Consider the following 16,601-nt stretch of genomic DNA (forward strand, 5'->3'; position numbering starts at 1 on the left):
AAACAACTCGGGAACGAGAAGTGCAAGTCGCGATAGGGAACTCACACCCAACAGACAAGAAGGAATTGAACTTTTAAAGGTGGAATTTTTGGATGAAGTCAATAAAAATGTCAACGAACAAGACGCTTTACTCAAGAGGTCAAATGAGTTCCATAAAGGTGAACACAACGAAACAAGCCAAAATAGCAAGAATGACAATTGTCGGAGATCTAATTAGGAAGATCGGTACATCGAGAAAGGTTCACTCAATTTTCCAACCACGAGTCATCCTACCAGTCCTCCGAACATCAAGGCAACAACCAGAGAGGCCACACAATCCAAAGAGCCATCTGAACCACTCATCGACAAGTCTACGCATAAGTTAATCCTTGAGACAATCCTATCCTCTACAATTAACTTAACCATTTCCCAATCAAAATGTTTCCACCAACATCCTCCACCGAACAAAATCAAAATCCAAAGTCGACACTAGTAACAATATTATACCCTTACCAAGATTCAATATTCCCAAAACTCATTCATGCTTGAAACCAACCTACAAGCAACAAGTTGCACTATCAAATCCATAATTAGCACTAACTATAAGATAAATGGGTTCATCACACAAATCATCTGATCGGTTTACTCAAGGTTCACTATCCTACTTCCCAACAATATTCCAATTCCAATAGGAAGATTCCTCAAAGGATTAAATATAAGGTCCAAATTTACAATAACAATCCACAGACTTAACTATCAATCCCCAATTCCGTAAAGAAAGGATCAAATGACAAACGACAATCCCCGAACGACAATGCCCAAAACAATTCCAAAATAACCATAGAAATACTCCACCCAGGTAAACTAATCCCATTAGTCTCATCATCAAATTGAAACCAAAGTGGGTCTTATACCACCAAAACACGCGAACCTTAACTCATAAGGAGACTACAACATTGCCATCATATGAATTCCATCAAAAATCTAGCTCTCATATCACATGGTCAAATACAGACACAAACTCCTACACTAATTCCCGACAAAAATTAAAATACAAAAATCCTCAAATCACATCCCACTAACTCTGTAAACATGGTCAACAAGGTACCAACTATACTAAGTAGATAAGAAGTTATAACGAAATAGAGGAACGGTAAAAAAAATTTTCGAAGGATGCATGAGTATGACAAGTTAGGAAACTAAGGAGTCGGACCGTAAAAATAACGGTTGACAGAAAGAAGAGGTACTCGAGTTAAGAAGATATTTCGGGCAAGAAGAAGATACGTAAACTTCGGCATAAAAACAGGGTTCAACAAATGCTAAAAAGAAGGAAAGGAGAATAGAAGCGGCACAAAGAAAGGGTTACCGCTTACCAAACACTCATCCAAGCTTATGATCGATATGATAAGGTTACCTCACTAAGGTACTCAACAAAGCCCCAAAAGTCTACCAAATTATAGGACTAACAAGGACTCCACAATGGTAGGTATTCCTCGACTCAATTGGTTCTAAGAGCCAAAATCAATTCACCACACAAATTCATTTGTTACTATTCAAGTCCCAAGGTATCTCCTTTACAATTCTCGTCATCGAACTTCACTTGCTATGTCATCCCCAAGTACCATGGCTTGTTTACACTATCATCTCACCACTTTGTACTTCTAGTCTCCGATACCATAAATTAGAATCGCATCTTTGAACTTACGAACTACATCGAACGACTTTCCACCAAAATTCCCAAATTCAGATATGATTAATAAGGTCAATAAGGGCTACTCTAAACTAGATTTGGTCAACTCAAAAGGTTTAACAAACTAATTTTTTCAAAGTATGATACCAATCCATTAAGCAACGTCCATGTCCTAATGTATTCCTTTCATGGCCTACCAAGTTTGGGGCTAACTACCATTCCTTTAATTCTCCATAAGAAACATCGAGACTCTCAAATGAAGTCACCTAGGTTCATCTCAATTTATGAGGTAGTACCCACGCTCAATCACCTATAACAAACAAGCTCTCAAAAGACATAAATCCCAAGGTATTTCTCAACTCCCTAAACTCTCACATTAAGCACAACTAACAAGATTAACCAAAGGATCCCAAGTTATATTCTCCTATACAACTCAAACCTTAAACAATCAATATCTCAACTCCTTCACGCCCTCCAATGATACATTCTCCCGAAACCGGGTTCTCTTGAACAAGGGAACTATCCTGCGGAATAAAAGGAAGGTGTCCACATGGACTTTATTATAAGAAGAAAGTGAACCTAAAATGAATCGGGAGAAAGAATTGAAAGGTAGTTACCAAGGCGAGAGAAGAGGAATTTGAAAGACGAATAAACAACGAGATTGGAAGACTAAGGTAAGATTGCATTATCTACATCTATTGGAGAGCCATCTTACAAAAGAGAAAATCAATTAGTACATAACAATTAGCAATCACAAACAGACTACCACATAAAATCCTAAATCTACCCATCCTACCCATCTCTCAAGTTTATTATTTAAAGGTCAAGTGATTCTAAGTGGGGTGCACAAACGTGCGTCGGGAGCAATAGGCTCTGATACCAACTGTGACACCCTTAAATCTAGCCTTAAAATAATTATGAAATTCTACAGAAAAACTGGTAGGATATGTTTGTAAATGGTTCAACTAGTCAAAAACCTGCAAGTTCAAAAATTTTTCTAACTAAACCATTCACAACCAATCCAACTCAAGAAGTCCAACATTCCCAGAAGCGGGTGCCAAAACCCTGCAAAAGCTGATGAACTACTTTACATGCCATAGCTAAATAGAAAGTAGAAAGATACAAACCCAAAATAGAAAAAGGGAGACATATGTCCCTTCAAATAATATACAAACCAAAAGATAAAAGGGTTACTATAAGAATAGCCAAAAACTAGGTCCAAGGTTCCTTGCTCACTAGCTCGTCTGTGACCCCAACAAGCATCAACAACCTGTCAATCGCATTTTATACAAACACGAAAGCCACAATTCAAAGTGGGGAGTAACTTCGAGTCCTCCTGACCACGAATCGTCAAAATTAATGTAACATGTAGTAAAACATGTAAGCAATATGATAAACAATGTAATTATCATGTAATTCTGACCTATGACCCCTAAACTGACCACTAAACTATCATGTGAATCATATAACTCAAATAGGAATCCAAACTTTATCAATCAGAATCCGCTTACATCTCACCTATTACAGTTCATAAAATCACCATACAAGAAAGGGCAATATATCAAAGACAGGCATAAGTTCTTAGCACCGTCAATAGTCACTTTGTAACTCGAGTCTATACCACGAGGTAGGGAAGGTAATCGAACCGGTATCTTGGCTCAGCGGTTAATATTAATAAAACATGGCCAAGAGACAACACAACCCTAGCCTAAAATCTGCGCAGACCTAGACATGCGGATACACACCACCGCACCCAAGACCCACAACTTTTTTTAAAACAAAGTGAAGTGAGTACCCTAAGGACACCACCGAAGGGTTGGCTAGTACTTAAGCTGACCACTTACTATCAAAATAAGTAACTGAGGTCATGCCCCAACTTGGATAAACATCCACTAGTCAGGAACACAAAGGCTATCAAGCAGTGAACATATACTCGTCAAAGACTATAAAGACCTATCTATGATGAAGGCCGAAGTACTCACCTAGGACCTAGTCTCAGCTAGTCCCAGCTTGAATACTTTCGCCCACACCACACAAGACTCACCACACCAGTCAAGTAAGACACCCACTTAACCATAAGAGGGCAATAAGTCCTACTTACAAACATAAATTCTAATATTCTATCATGTGAAAGGCTATATAAACGTCTAATCAGCAGATAAACCAACAGAATCCTCAATACAAATTCAATACTAACTTCCAATTCTAGCAATTTTAACAATATTAAAGGCTTTAGGGGAATCTAGGGCCATTACTACAAAATAAGAAGCTATTTAAATTCAACTAACTAAATAAGAAGCTATTTAAATTCAACTAACTACACATGTGAAATAGAGATATAATAAATGGCCTAAAACAAGAAAAAGGCCGATTATCTAATTCATTCAACCGAATTTTTACCCGCAACCCCACCTGCGGCAGTGCGGGTCAAATCAAGCGGTGACCAATCACTCAATTAACTGACATCGCATCAGTTAAAGGGACTAAGGCTCAGTTTTCGGCACAATCAACAAAGCATTACAATTATCCCTATACAATTCATTCTGAGCCTATTATTTACAAATTCATTTTGTAAACTATCCTAACATGTGATAACTATTGATATAAGCATAGTTTTATCATTAACATAATTTTTATTACTTATATGATTCAATTCCTAAAGTGTACTCATACTAACTATGTCATTAATAAACCTGAAATGACCAATTTTGCAAGGAAAACCGCGAAACAAGCAACGGACCGACCCGGGCCAGCCGTGGGCTAGCCGTGGGCCTGCCACGGCCTGCTGCCCCACCCTTAATCCTTTTTTTTTTCATTTTTGTTTAGTAAAAGACCGTCTGAACATTAATTAATCGTCCCCAATTCAACTTTGTTAATTTAAACTAACAAAAGGTATAATTTAAGCTAACAATTGACATGCATGCAACCATTCTAGACATGTGAAAATTACTACACCAACAAAAATTACAAAACATACAAAAACAACAAAGATTGTGATTTATAATCCGTCGAGTAACTCGAAATATGTTACCTTAAGCTAGAAAAAAGAGCAATTAGCACCTCAAACCCAAACCCTAACTAGCAACTATCCGCTATCTTCAATAATATACGAGTCCCCAAACTCGTCTTCCAATCCTTCACCTAATAAACAATTAAACACAATAATAAGCACACAAAACCGAATTTCCGAAAATTGGTCTTAAAACAACTTAATGAAAATTGAAATTAGAACATACTAAGTTGTAGATCTCGGCGAGGGGATTCCGGAAAGGTAAATTATGCAAAAACCCGATAAGAAACGAAGAAATTGTGACGATTTTAAGCTTGAATGTATAAGAAATGTGTTTGGTATGGTTTGATGTTGATGATGATGAAGATAGAACAAAGAAATCAGAAAAAAAAAGAATAAAGGGGAAGGGGATGCCGCGTGAGGGAGGAAGGAAAGGAGGAAAAGGAAGTGCGGGATTTTTACGAGTCGGTTTTGACTTGTTTCAATAATAATTAAATCCGTAAGTCAAACGCAAATTCCGTCAAGACCAAAGTTCTTAAACATGAGATTACAATAAAATTGAGTATTCATACGACCCATTTCCAAATTCGTTTACCCAACGTTCAAACGAATTGTCATTTTCCCCCCGATACGCCCTTATTTCGAAATAAAAGATTTTACACGGTTTAAACTATTTTTAAACATTTCAAAACTATCAAAATAAATACTTTTCTTCAAAATATAATAAAATTATATTTCTTTGAATTATTTTTACTTTAAATACATTATTGTCAAATTTTACTTGATTAATTAATTATTTTCGAAATATATTAACGGTCCGAAATTTACGGGGCTTAATTTAGCACATAGTAGACTGCAAGTGCTCCAATACAAATCGGAAATCACAAAGTTCCGAAGTTATGATATCGGTAAGCTTCATTGCATCCCGGATCTTGATAGCATATTCTCAGACTTCTGCAATTACAACAAACGAAAATGTATCAAAATATATGATCTACCGGAATTGCTAGACAATATTAGATGATCTTTACGCGTTAAGGAGTAACATGTTAAGAGTTCCTATTTGATTCTAGTACATAAGAATGTTGAGTTTCAACTGACCTGCTCAGTGTGTCCCAAATATTTTCCATCAATTGTAACTACAACCCGGTCGTTGCCATCAGCACCTTTGATCTTGTCGACTGAGCAGTAAACATCTATGGCTGACATTCTGAACAAGATTCAAAAGCCGACTATTAGAAAAACGACTATATCAAGCACACGCAACATATGTAATAATGCGGAAAGACAGTACCAAAATAGAATCACAGGTGATCAATATCTTTTAAAGGTCTCCAGTTTACATGTAATATGTTGCATAGTTTACGTATAGATTGAATCGTCTCATCAGCAGTTTACATTTTCTTGTAAGGCATAAAGGCAATCCAAAATAAATCGTAAACTGCGTGAGGAGACAGGTAAAGTAGAAAAGAGAGAGGACTTGAAGAATGGTAGAGTACAAGTGGAAGATCAAGGTAATTAGATGCATTGTACATACATGCCATCGCCAAAATCCTCATTGATGATTTCTTTAATGCTCTCGCCAAAATGCATCACTGCTTCATTCAATCTGTAGACCAAGGCTAAAAAATGTAAACAAACAAACTGGACTAGAATCAAAGATGCACTCCCAAGACTACAGCCCTACAGTCAATTTCAATTTTTAAGATGATCTTTTGCGAATAAAATTTGAATCCCTCCATACCATTTATATTCTGTTTATTCGGCTAATATTCCTCATATATAGTTTTTGTATGCATCTCAGAACAACCAAACCAGTAAGAGTGCTACAGACAGAGGCGACAGTAAAGTCTTCGGAGGTTCATATGCATGCAGTCTTACCCCTTACAATCATGCCCTTAGATACTTACAGGCTTTACAGTTACAGGCCTACAGTCATATCATCTACCAATGTACCGAAAAAACTAGCCTTAGTAATAATTCATATACTTCCTCCATCCGCTACTTCTGTCATGGTTTCGTTTTTTTGGTGTCCAAATTCAAATTTCTCATCTTTCCGAGTTTCTCTGTCTGTTTTTTGTTCACTGTAATTTATGACCCTACATGTTTCCACAACTTTCAATTTCTTCTATCCGTTCCCAATCATTTGTTTACCAGGTACTTTAGTAAAAGGTAAACAAATGATTGGGGCGGAGGGAGTAGTAACTCTACCAGTGGAAGTGTGGAACAAACCATTTAAGGAGATGATAAATCAAGCAAACTACTTAGTCAAACCTTTTAGTTTACTATAATCAAGCTCAATCAATCAACACAAAGCTTTATGCTTATGCATCTTTTTTACACCATAACTTGATTTTTACCAACAATATATGAGCAAACTAAAAAAAAAAAAAAAAAACATTTCACAAATCCGTGCACCAACCAAAACCCATTAACTTATTCATCCACACAAATTATAGAATAAGACGTCTTAGTGTGAAACGACCCTTTATTGGTTAAACACTCATCTATGATCGTATGCGTACACAACAATCATTGATTTCGAATATAAAAGGTAAACAAATGATCGGGATGGAGAGAGTATAAAATGATAATACCTATAAATGGCAGGTTCTTGGACTAAATTAGGATCATAACATCTAAAAGGAGGCTTGCTCATCTCAATGATGAGTTCATCAGACAGGCAACACAGATCGGGCAAGGCAGCCCGGAGTTGAGGAGCAGTTTCGGGCTTGAGTTGGGCTTGACGACGTAGAAGTTGGGCCACATAGACATTAGTAAGCCCGGTTTCTTGAGCAATTTGACTGTATGTTTTGCCTGATTTTTCCTTGACTGCTTGTAGCCTTTCTACTACTGATGTTTTGTATGTGGACGCCATTTTTGTGTTTGATTAAGCTGATGCTATTCTTGGTAGGTGGTAGTAGTTATGCAGGAAAGTGAACTTTAGCAAGTGGAGTCCGAGTAATCTGTGAATGCTTTGGTCACCTTTATACTGTACAATTTTTATAACGCGACAGAGATAGGATTTGAACTTAGCGGAAGAGAACGATTTATAGTGTAAGGTAAACTTGAAAAAAGTTCAAAAATTTCTACTAAAATATTGAAACTTGTATCTTACCACGACGGCAAGCGCCCCTGCTACCCCTCCGCTAATGTTACCTTAACGAAAATGTTTAAGCCGACGACTTTTTAAATTAGTACGGGATAAGATTTTCACAATGATCATATCTATTTAGTCGGAACCTATGCTACGTAGCTGTTTTAACACTTTTTGTGCCAGAACTATAAATTGTAAACTTGTAAAGTAGTAACTTTATCAAAAATTTGTGACACCGTTTCTCAATACTTACCTAATTAATTTTCTCTATTACACAATTACCGATTAATACTTCTGAAAGAAACCAGAGTACAATTTACCTCAACATTCATGTAAATCATACTCCCTCCACTTTTCTATATATAACGTTTTGCATTTACGAGATAAGCCTTTGACTTTAATATTTACAAAAATATATTTGTTCAAAAAATATAAAAATGGTACCATTAAATTCCTTACGAAAAACTCTTCCGAGCCCTTAAAAAAACAAGTTTTTTTCGTACTCAAAAATGATTTGAAAGCGCAAGAATCCATAATTATGTCTCTGTCAACATAAAATGTCCTCAAGAACAGACTGGCAGGCCGATCGCCCTGGTGAGTCGTGACACAATACTTCCAGACTTATGTTGGGATATGACCCGGTTCGACTGGCAGGTAGTAGAGGCATAGACAGCTTCTTGCCATCCAGTAGTTCCCATCAATTGAACCCACCCCTTGTCCCACGCCTACCTCAGTATCCTTGTCCATGTTATCCTCGGCTATAAGCCCAGCACCCTCCGTGCAAAACAAACTCGCTTCAAGCTCCTACAATCCTCCTCAATCATCCCATAACACATAAATAATCCAATGCCTTGAAGCTGGATTCACAAAAACTGACTTATCATCAGTACAGCTACAACCTATTGAAATCATGACGATGCTCCTAAGCTGCTAAGCATTACTACTGGCTATTGCACTCCACTAAAACTTAAACGGAACAGTCTTATATAAGAGTACAAGACTCACTGATCTTGCTCAGTTGCTCTAAATTTCAATGATTAAGCAATACAAGAGGCTAAGAACAGCAAATACGTCAAATCACCAACAATCCTTTCTACAACTAGGTCCTAAGTACAAGCGTATAACAAACACAAACCCCTTCTACATTCATACCTTCACTTTGGCCGCGGTCCTGACTCTTGAAATCCAAGTTTAAGCTCACAAAGCTAAAGAAAGGAGACAGTCCCCAACATACTGCATTTCGATAGAAGATTCGAAGGAATAAGGCCAAGCTTGGGTTGATCGGTTCCAGTAAGTGACATTTTCACCAGAACCCCACGCATGTTTAGAACTCCCGTCAAAATCAACCTTGAATTTAAAGTTCTTCCCAACTCGAGCCTCTGTCCTGTATAACACAAGGGCAAATAGAGGGAGAAATGATTATACTGTTCTTTAAAGCTTCAACTACCGCTATGTTATCGCTACTTCTCTAGCCATTACCAACTGATCAACCCAACTCGACTACAGCTTCAATCTCTACCAGTATCAGGCTTCACTAAATCTGTATATCCTACTACATTTATCAAACACATGTAACTATGAGAGAATTATGCTTAACCGTACATCCATATCGTGAACAATCCAAGTGCCAAAATAAAATATCAAAAATGATATTAAAAAAATCCTGCTGATTTGAGCTGTCAACCAAATGTAAAATCATTTAGGTGCATTATATATAACAGCATGCAGAACTAACGCAAAGCAAAGGTGCTCAAAGAGCATAAACACACTGAATGTAATAGCAAATAGACATTGACCAGCAGCACACGGAACGAAAACTACAATTGAAGACTGAAGCAAAGTACTAGAATTTGAGTGAAGCTAGTTATTACTATAAGACGAGAAAGATAAAATACTGCAAAGGTCAAACTACTAGGTAATAAGCAAGGCAGCAAGCCAACCGATCACATGGCCCATTTGAGTTGAAATCAAGCAACCCCAATGGTCTGAGATGACTCGGCTAGGAGGAAGTTACTGTTGCTGGACTTGCCGACTTTGGGCACCACCATAACCACCACCATAGCCCATCAGGGCACCATTAGTATATGCTCCATGACTGTTAGCATCAGTATAACCAGAAGTATTGCTACCTCTACCATAGCTCCCATATCCATAACCTTGACTACCATATCCAGATACGCCACTTGGTAACTGACCCACTCCATAACCAGAGGCTGCTTGGGCATTCCATAAACTCCTTGGTGCACCCATGAGCCCAGCACCATATCCGACACTAGGAACGTTAGGGTTTCCATAAGCCGCATTAGCTGCAGCCCCATATCCAGGATACCCACCATAGCCCATGCCACTGTTGGCAGATCCATATCCATAACCAGCAGCTCCATAAGCAGAAGAACTGTAAGGAGGAAATCCCGCTCCCATGTTCTGAGGTTGCATGTATCTATTAGAATCCATCCTACTATCATACGAATTTTGATTGCCACTAGAATTATTATAACCATAACCACCACTATTTCCACCACGGCTAGCCACGCCAGAATTTGCATCCTTAGGGAGAGCACGCTTAACTTCAACTTGCTTACCATCCAAGTCATGGAAAGTATTCTCAAGTACCCTATCTACAGCATCCTCACTATCAAAAGAAATAAACCCGAAACCACGTGGTCTCTGTGTATTCTGGTCATACATTATAACTACATCAGTCACATGACCAAACCCTTCAAAGTATTGACGGAAGCCTTCATCAGATAAAGAAGGGGGCAAACCCCCAACAAAAATTTTCTTGGTCCTAATGTTCCCACCACCACCACCTCCATTTCTGACACCAGTTCTCGTAGTGTTTTGCTGATCCTCCCTTGACATCGCTCTCTTAGCCTCAACCTGATATAAAGCCAGTTTCCACAATCTTATACAAGGCAGTAACAGGAATTAAGACATGGGTTTTCCTAAGGATACATAAAGAACATCTATAACACAGAGTATCACAAAATATCATGCTATAAGGTGGGAGCAACTTGAAATAAAACCTGCTTAAGTAGTACTCCCTTTGTCCCAATCATTTGTTTACCTTTGATTAAAATACCCCTCAAAACGAATATAAAAGGTAAACAAATGATCAAGACGGAGAACAAACCTCCAATCAAGCAAAATCCAAAAACCAATGTCAAAACTAAGTTATGTGATGGATTTGATACCCTTTTGAAGCATACACATTTAATTAACACCATGAATCAACCTTGGCCAAAATAGGTAGTAGCATTACTAGAATATTACTCTAAGCTACATACCCTCTTACATCAAAACCACTTCCATAAAAAAGTACTGTACAAACCCAGTGCTTCAATGGCTCCTGCAAATTGCAGGGTAGTGGGGTCGGATGTCAGCCTTACCCTAACCTTTGTATTAGCAACACAAAGAGTGTTTCCGAATGACCCAGAATGAACCCTATTTGAAGAACTGCTACTGAATTACTAACTAACTAAAACATTGCTCCAATCAACAGCTTAGAGTGAAATAAAAACACAAAAAAAAAGGTGAAATACCTGTCGACCATCTAAATTATGTTTATCCTGAAGAACAGAATCAATAACAGAAGGATCAGAAAATAGAACAAAACCAAAACCTCTAGGTCTACCATTAGTTTTATCCCTCATAATATTAGCTTGTAAAACTTCTCCATATTGCCCAAAATACTCTTTTAATCTATCCTCACTTGTTTCATATGAAATTCCTCCAACAAACAACTTTCCTTGTTCTCCATCCATCTTTTTTTTCTTTTTAATTCTTTACACTCGTAACCCTAAAATTTCCAAAAAAGAAGAAAATTGATGGAATTTTGAAGAAAAAATTGGATTTTTATGATGGGTTTTTGAAAAAGGTTAGATCATTGTGAGAAACTTAGATGGGAATTAGTGAAAGATTGAATCTTTATGAGGAATTTTGGTGGGTTTTTATTAAAAAGGTTTGATTTTTAATTTTAGGGAATACTCCCTCCTATTTGGTGTTTTCTTTCCCTTTGATGTGGGCACAAGATTTTAGGAAAATGATTAAAGAATGAATAAAGGAAGATGGTGGGGTTTGTGAATTGGAGAGAGAAATGAATAATTAGGAATTAAATAAGGAATTGTGAGTAAGGTGGGGTTTGGTGATAGAAGAGAGGGATGAATAAAATAAGGGTTTGTTTGGTTGCCCATTAAAATCATGGGATCTTAAACTTCCTAGGAAGTGTAAAACCATGATGTTGTTTGGTTGTCAAAATCATGGGAAGTAGAAGTTCCCACATGAATCTACTTCCTCCATTATGTGGGAAGTCACTCACCAAGTCTCCCCTTGGTCATTGGAACTTCCCACATGAATTAACTTCCTACATTCAAACCAAACACTTTTTGGGAATTCACATGAATTTCCAATTCATGTGAACTTAAAGTTCTCGGGAACTTTAGTTCCCTTATGTCGACCAAACAAGTCCTAAGAGTAAAGGTTAGGTGGGGTTTGGTGATAGGAGAGAGGGATGAATAAAATAAGAGTAAAAGTTTTCAAAATAAGAAAGGGGAAGAAAACCTGAATAATCCGTTTAAGGAAATAGGGAAAAAAATAGTGAATAGGAGGAACTATTTTTTTTTGGAATTTTAAGGATTGGATGGATGGTTGGGAATCTTGAGATGCTTTGTTTGGATGGACGGTTGAGATTTAATTTGATGGATGGCTGTGATTTTGTTTAGGGAATCTTTGTGTTTTGAATGTGATAGTGAAGTAATAGTGTCTGACTGTCTGTACTGCTAGTCTGCTACTGTTTCACAAGGGCCTCCCACGTGTTGTACACGTGATAATAGGGGATCTTTTGATTCTTGAGGATTTTTGCTATACAAATTCTTCACGCTGTCAATGATATGAGCTGGCTGGTTGAGTCCTTGAAATCGGCTCGGTTAAAACTCGATTCGTGTTCGATCAAAATGAGCTCAAGCTCGAACTCGAGCCGAGCTTGGTTAAATACGAGCCGAGCCCGAGCTTAGCAAGGCTCGGCTCGGAAGTTCGTTTGGGCTCGTTTATAAGTATATTATGATCTGATATTTTTTAGTATTTTATACTCCCTCCATACCACACCATTGGTAACATTGATTTTTTCACACTTGCCGAGACATGTTTTGCAACGTGAATATCTTTAGTTTCACATTATTAAAAATTATATAAATTTGATATTCTTATAGCATTGATGACGATAAATCAAACAAGATCTCACATGACTATATTTTGTCTTATAGATTAAGAATAATATCAAAGATTCCCTACGACCATAAATAGTGCCAAGGTTATCAATGTTACCATTGGTGTGGTATGGAGGGAGTAATTTAGTTGTTTTTTAAAAATATTTATATTTAATTAGATTTAAAAGGTGAGAAAGTGAAAATATATAATGATAAAACGAGCTCGATTCGAACTCGAGCCTCAATTTTTTAGGCTCGACGAGCTTTGAGCCGAGCTCGAGCTAAAAAAATTCGAGCCGAACTCGAGCTCAGCTCGGCTCGTTTACACCCCTACAAATTCTCACCGGTGATAAGCATGACCTCTTATAAAAAATAAATGGGAGAGCAAGTGAGAGGGGCTTTGAGAGGTTACAAGCAAGACGGTCTGTTTTTGCTAAATCGTGATTCTTTCAAGATTTTTGCTAAATTAAGGATAAGAAAGCTAGATTGTCCTTTACAGTGAGACTAACTTATTTTATTATTTTGGTTGATGGGGGTAAGTAGAATTAAGTCAAGTAACACACACACACAAAAAAAAAAAAAAAGAAAAAATTAGACATGAATATTCAACATAGTAAAGAGTTCTGAACAATTTTCAACAGATTTGAATTACAGAATTTTCAAAATCTTATGTATGTTAAATGTTGAGATTAAACAAAAGGTTGATTAGCCAGCTTACTTGGAATTGGATGCGGAAGAATTCTAATAAGATGCTATTAATAATAAGAAAAAGGGTTATTCTACGTAGTAACCCTGTGTTTTTTTGAATTATAGCTGGTAACCCTTCATTTTTCAACTACCTACATGGTAACCTTGAACTTATCAAAGAAGTTCTCTGTGACCCTCAACTTTTATTCCGTTAAAAAACTCCGTTAGTTTGAATGTTTATTGAGACTTGGGCTTGTCTTTTACACTTCAAATGCTTAAATGACAAGTAACTATGGTCTTCTCAACTCAATTAAAATAAATAAACCACGAATTTTTCTAACAAATAATTATATTATAGGTGTGGTAAGAGTATAATTCATAACCTTTTTATTATCATTCTTATTATTATCATCATTTTTATTGCTTAACAAAGAATATTAAAGTAGTAAATATATTGAAACACATCTTACTTTTGTTTTTGTTATAAAAATAAAAATAGAATTGTTAATATTGATATTATATTATTTTTATTTTTATAACAAAAATAAAGGTAAGATGTGGATCCGTATATTTACTACTTTACTATTCTTTGTTAAGCAATAAAAATGATGATAATAATAATAATAATAACGATAATAGAAAGATTATGAATTATACTCTTAAGTCTTACCACACCTAGAGTATAATTATTTGTTAGGAAAATTTGAGGTTTATTTATTTAATTCAGTTGAGTAGACCATAGTTACTTGGTCATTTAAGCATTTGAAGTCTAAAAAACAAGCCCAAATCTCAATAAACATGCAAACTAACGGAATTTTTTAATGGAATAAAAGTTGGGAGTCACGGAGAACATTTTTTTGATAAGTTCAGGGTTACCAGCTAGAATTCAAAAAAAACACAGGGTTAGCGCGCAGAATAACCCTAAGAAAAATAACAATAAACCCAACCATCAACTCCATAAGTAGTAATATAATTCGTGATAAGCCGCTTCTCACAACAACAGCCAAAGTATCAACACTATATGAGTGTGTATGGTAGTATAATTTAAAAGGACAATTTTATTCTCTCCTACTTCCTTGAAATTTTGTTCATAAAATATCTCCGCTTATGTCTATATATATAAACAGTTCAAGAAAAATCTTAGACTATACAGGTCCGAGAATAATGAAAGTTTAATAGAATTTTGTAAATATAACACATGAAATCTAACACTGAACAATAAATTCACAAAAATCCGAGTGTAAGCAAAAACAATAAAAAAAAAAGCAAACAAAAAGCATTATTACAAAAGCAAGAAAAACATGAGAAGGTAAAACAAGAAAACACCTTTAAACAAACTCTAACGTTCACAAATCATAAAGTTGTGCTAAATCTTGAACAAACGTTTAAATTTTCAAAAAACAAACACAAATGGTGCCAAAATTTTAATTTACCACTACAAAACTCTTGGCTTTTGTCTTCATTTGTCATGCACACCACATTTATCCTCCTAAATTATCCAAATTAAGATTATATTACATAATATATCCTAGGAGAAAATAAATGGGATGGACATTATTTGCATGTTTTGGTGGGTGTAGTAATGAGAGAAAACGTCCTCGAAGTTCGAGACTCGGGTTGAAGAGCAAAGTTAAGATAAACCCTGATCATTTTTTTGTTTAGATTGTTTGTAATTTGTGAAAACGTCACAGTTAATTGTTATCATTTGATTTTGCATGTTTGCCAATGCTAATTTCATTTCATTTACATCTTTAATTACAAATGATAACAATTGATGACCAGGATGGAGGAAGTATGTGTTAGTGTTAAATACGATTAATTAAATCAAAGTTTGCATTTTTATTTGTTGTATTCTTTCATGTGTTTGACAGAGAATTCAAGCGTATCAGCAACTACAATCTGATGTTCTTAAAGAGTTTGATGAGGAGCACAGGTTTGCTACAATTCATTATGATAAACTAATAGTCATTCGATATAAGTAGTTTTACTCGTTATATGATATACATTGTGAAATAATAGTCATTCGATGTAAGCCTTGAATCACATATTATTGATTGCTACAAATCTGAATAAAATACGAAAACTATTAGTCCACGTATTTTAGTCAGGTTTATTAATCATGCATGTTTGTGTAATTGAGAGTAATTGTGGTATTTTCTAACCCGCTTCTGAACCATTGCTCGAGATATAAGGAGTATTATTGTACGAAACTTATGAAGTGTATTTGTTATGATTGTAGAGATAAGCCAAATGATGAAAAGAAAGCTAGGATCAGAAAGAAAGTGAGATTCAATTTAGATGTCATTGTATATGAGCCAATTTCAGATTATGACACTAGCAATTTACAACAAGACCCTGATGAGAATGTCTCGGACGAGCAAGCAGCATGTTTAGTCTATGCACATAAGAGGGCAAAACAGTCACTCCCAGCAGACTATAGATACAACAATTGCTATGGTGACGAAGATTACGACGACGGGGATGGAGATGAGGATGAAGACAGTGAATTTGAGTTCAGTGATCTTGAAAATGAAGACGAAGATTATTCCTCCAAACCTCTTATCAGCGATAAGGGGATGAGGACAAGTACTGATGAACAAAATGATGCGTTACATAGGAGGCACTATGTTATTCCGGTTTTGAACCCAGTTGAGAATCTTTCCCAATGGAAGGCGATCAAAGCGAGAAAATGCTAATTCTTGAGTGAAAAAAAAAAAAAAAAAAAAACAAGACATTGTGTGCATAATTCCGGTTTTTCTGGTTTTCCAGAGTGATTTTCTTTTGCTTCTGTTTTGTAGATGGTAAAATTGTGTCTTGATTTTGATGAATTGGATGTGTATGTTTTACTTTGTGAAGGATTTGAGATACAAATGTTTAACTCAATAATGGAGGCATTATACAGCAAGTTCCAATCCAGAAACACTCTACGTCAGT

General features: G+C 36.1%; 3 protein-coding genes across 6 annotated transcripts; 1 reads left to right on the forward strand and 2 right to left on the reverse strand.

Moving 5' to 3' along the window:
* Positions 1–5,502: 5,502 nt before the first annotated feature.
* LOC141657096 (cyanate hydratase-like) lies at positions 5,503–7,671 on the reverse strand. Of its 2 annotated transcripts, XM_074464223.1 has the most exons (4): positions 7,277–7,671; positions 6,217–6,288; positions 5,781–5,889; positions 5,503–5,633 (listed from the first exon to the last, which is right to left on the reverse strand). In XM_074464223.1, exons 1-4 carry the CDS (start codon positions 7,555–7,557, stop codon positions 5,595–5,597), a joined length of 501 nt encoding a protein of 166 aa, XP_074320324.1. In that variant the 5' UTR covers positions 7,558–7,671; the 3' UTR covers positions 5,503–5,594. The 2 variants fall into 2 exon arrangements, with proteins under 2 accessions (XP_074320324.1, XP_074320325.1); XM_074464224.1 differs by lacking the exon at positions 6,217–6,288 and having other exon boundaries at positions 7,277–7,647.
* A 432-nt stretch (positions 7,672–8,103) lies between these two features.
* LOC141657097 (heterogeneous nuclear ribonucleoprotein 1) lies at positions 8,104–11,762 on the reverse strand. Of its 3 annotated transcripts, XR_012548659.1 has the most exons (5): positions 11,319–11,748; positions 9,717–10,656; positions 8,929–9,160; positions 8,329–8,633; positions 8,104–8,118 (listed from the first exon to the last, which is right to left on the reverse strand). XR_012548659.1 is itself a non-coding variant. In XM_074464225.1 (2 exons), the coding sequence occupies exons 1-2, from the start codon at positions 11,538–11,540 to the stop codon at positions 9,787–9,789; spliced, it is 1,092 nt and encodes a 363-aa protein (XP_074320326.1). In that variant the 5' UTR covers positions 11,541–11,762; the 3' UTR covers positions 9,465–9,786. The 3 variants fall into 3 exon arrangements, 1 of the variants encoding a protein (XP_074320326.1); XR_012548658.1 differs by lacking the exons at positions 8,104–8,118; positions 8,329–8,633 and having other exon boundaries at positions 8,738–9,160; positions 11,319–11,741; XM_074464225.1 differs by lacking the exons at positions 8,104–8,118; positions 8,329–8,633; positions 8,929–9,160 and having other exon boundaries at positions 9,465–10,656; positions 11,319–11,762.
* A 3,359-nt stretch (positions 11,763–15,121) lies between these two features.
* On the forward strand, positions 15,122–16,550 carry LOC141657099 (uncharacterized). The gene is made up of 3 exons (XM_074464229.1): positions 15,122–15,296; positions 15,539–15,600; positions 15,907–16,550. Exons 1-3 carry the CDS (start codon positions 15,210–15,212, stop codon positions 16,361–16,363), a joined length of 606 nt encoding a protein of 201 aa, XP_074320330.1. The 5' UTR covers positions 15,122–15,209; the 3' UTR covers positions 16,364–16,550.
* The last annotated feature ends 51 nt before the right edge of the window (positions 16,551–16,601 follow it).

This window comes from Silene latifolia, chromosome 5, assembly GCF_048544455.1.
Source record: "Silene latifolia isolate original U9 population chromosome 5, ASM4854445v1, whole genome shotgun sequence".
Classification (NCBI taxonomy): Eukaryota; Viridiplantae; Streptophyta; class Magnoliopsida; order Caryophyllales; family Caryophyllaceae; genus Silene; species Silene latifolia.

What these genes read in the sequence shown, in the direction of transcription:
- LOC141657096 (XM_074464223.1), bottom strand. Translation starts at nt 7,557, where the DNA reads ATGGCGTCCACATACAAAACATCAGTAGTAGAAAGGCTACAAGCAGTC. An exon ending in CAAGAACCTGCCATTTATAG is followed by an intron (nt 6,289 to 7,276) that starts GTATTATCATTT and finishes CTTGGTCTACAG; the next exon opens with ATTGAATGAAGCAGTGATGC. An exon ending in ATTTGGGACACACTGAGCAG is followed by an intron (nt 5,634 to 5,780) that starts GTCAGTTGAAAC and finishes TTGTAATTGCAG; the next exon opens with AAGTCTGAGAATATGCTATC.
- LOC141657097 (XM_074464225.1), bottom strand. Translation starts at nt 11,540, where the DNA reads ATGGATGGAGAACAAGGAAAGTTGTTTGTTGGAGGAATTTCATATGAA. An exon ending in ATAATTTAGATGGTCGACAG is followed by an intron (nt 10,657 to 11,318) that starts GTATTTCACCTT and finishes GCTTTATATCAG; the next exon opens with GTTGAGGCTAAGAGAGCGAT.
- LOC141657099 (XM_074464229.1), top strand. Translation starts at nt 15,210, where the DNA reads ATGGGATGGACATTATTTGCATGTTTTGGTGGGTGTAGTAATGAGAGA. An exon ending in GACTCGGGTTGAAGAGCAAA is followed by an intron (nt 15,297 to 15,538) that starts GTTAAGATAAAC and finishes TGTGTTTGACAG; the next exon opens with AGAATTCAAGCGTATCAGCA. An exon ending in GAGTTTGATGAGGAGCACAG is followed by an intron (nt 15,601 to 15,906) that starts GTTTGCTACAAT and finishes TTATGATTGTAG; the next exon opens with AGATAAGCCAAATGATGAAA.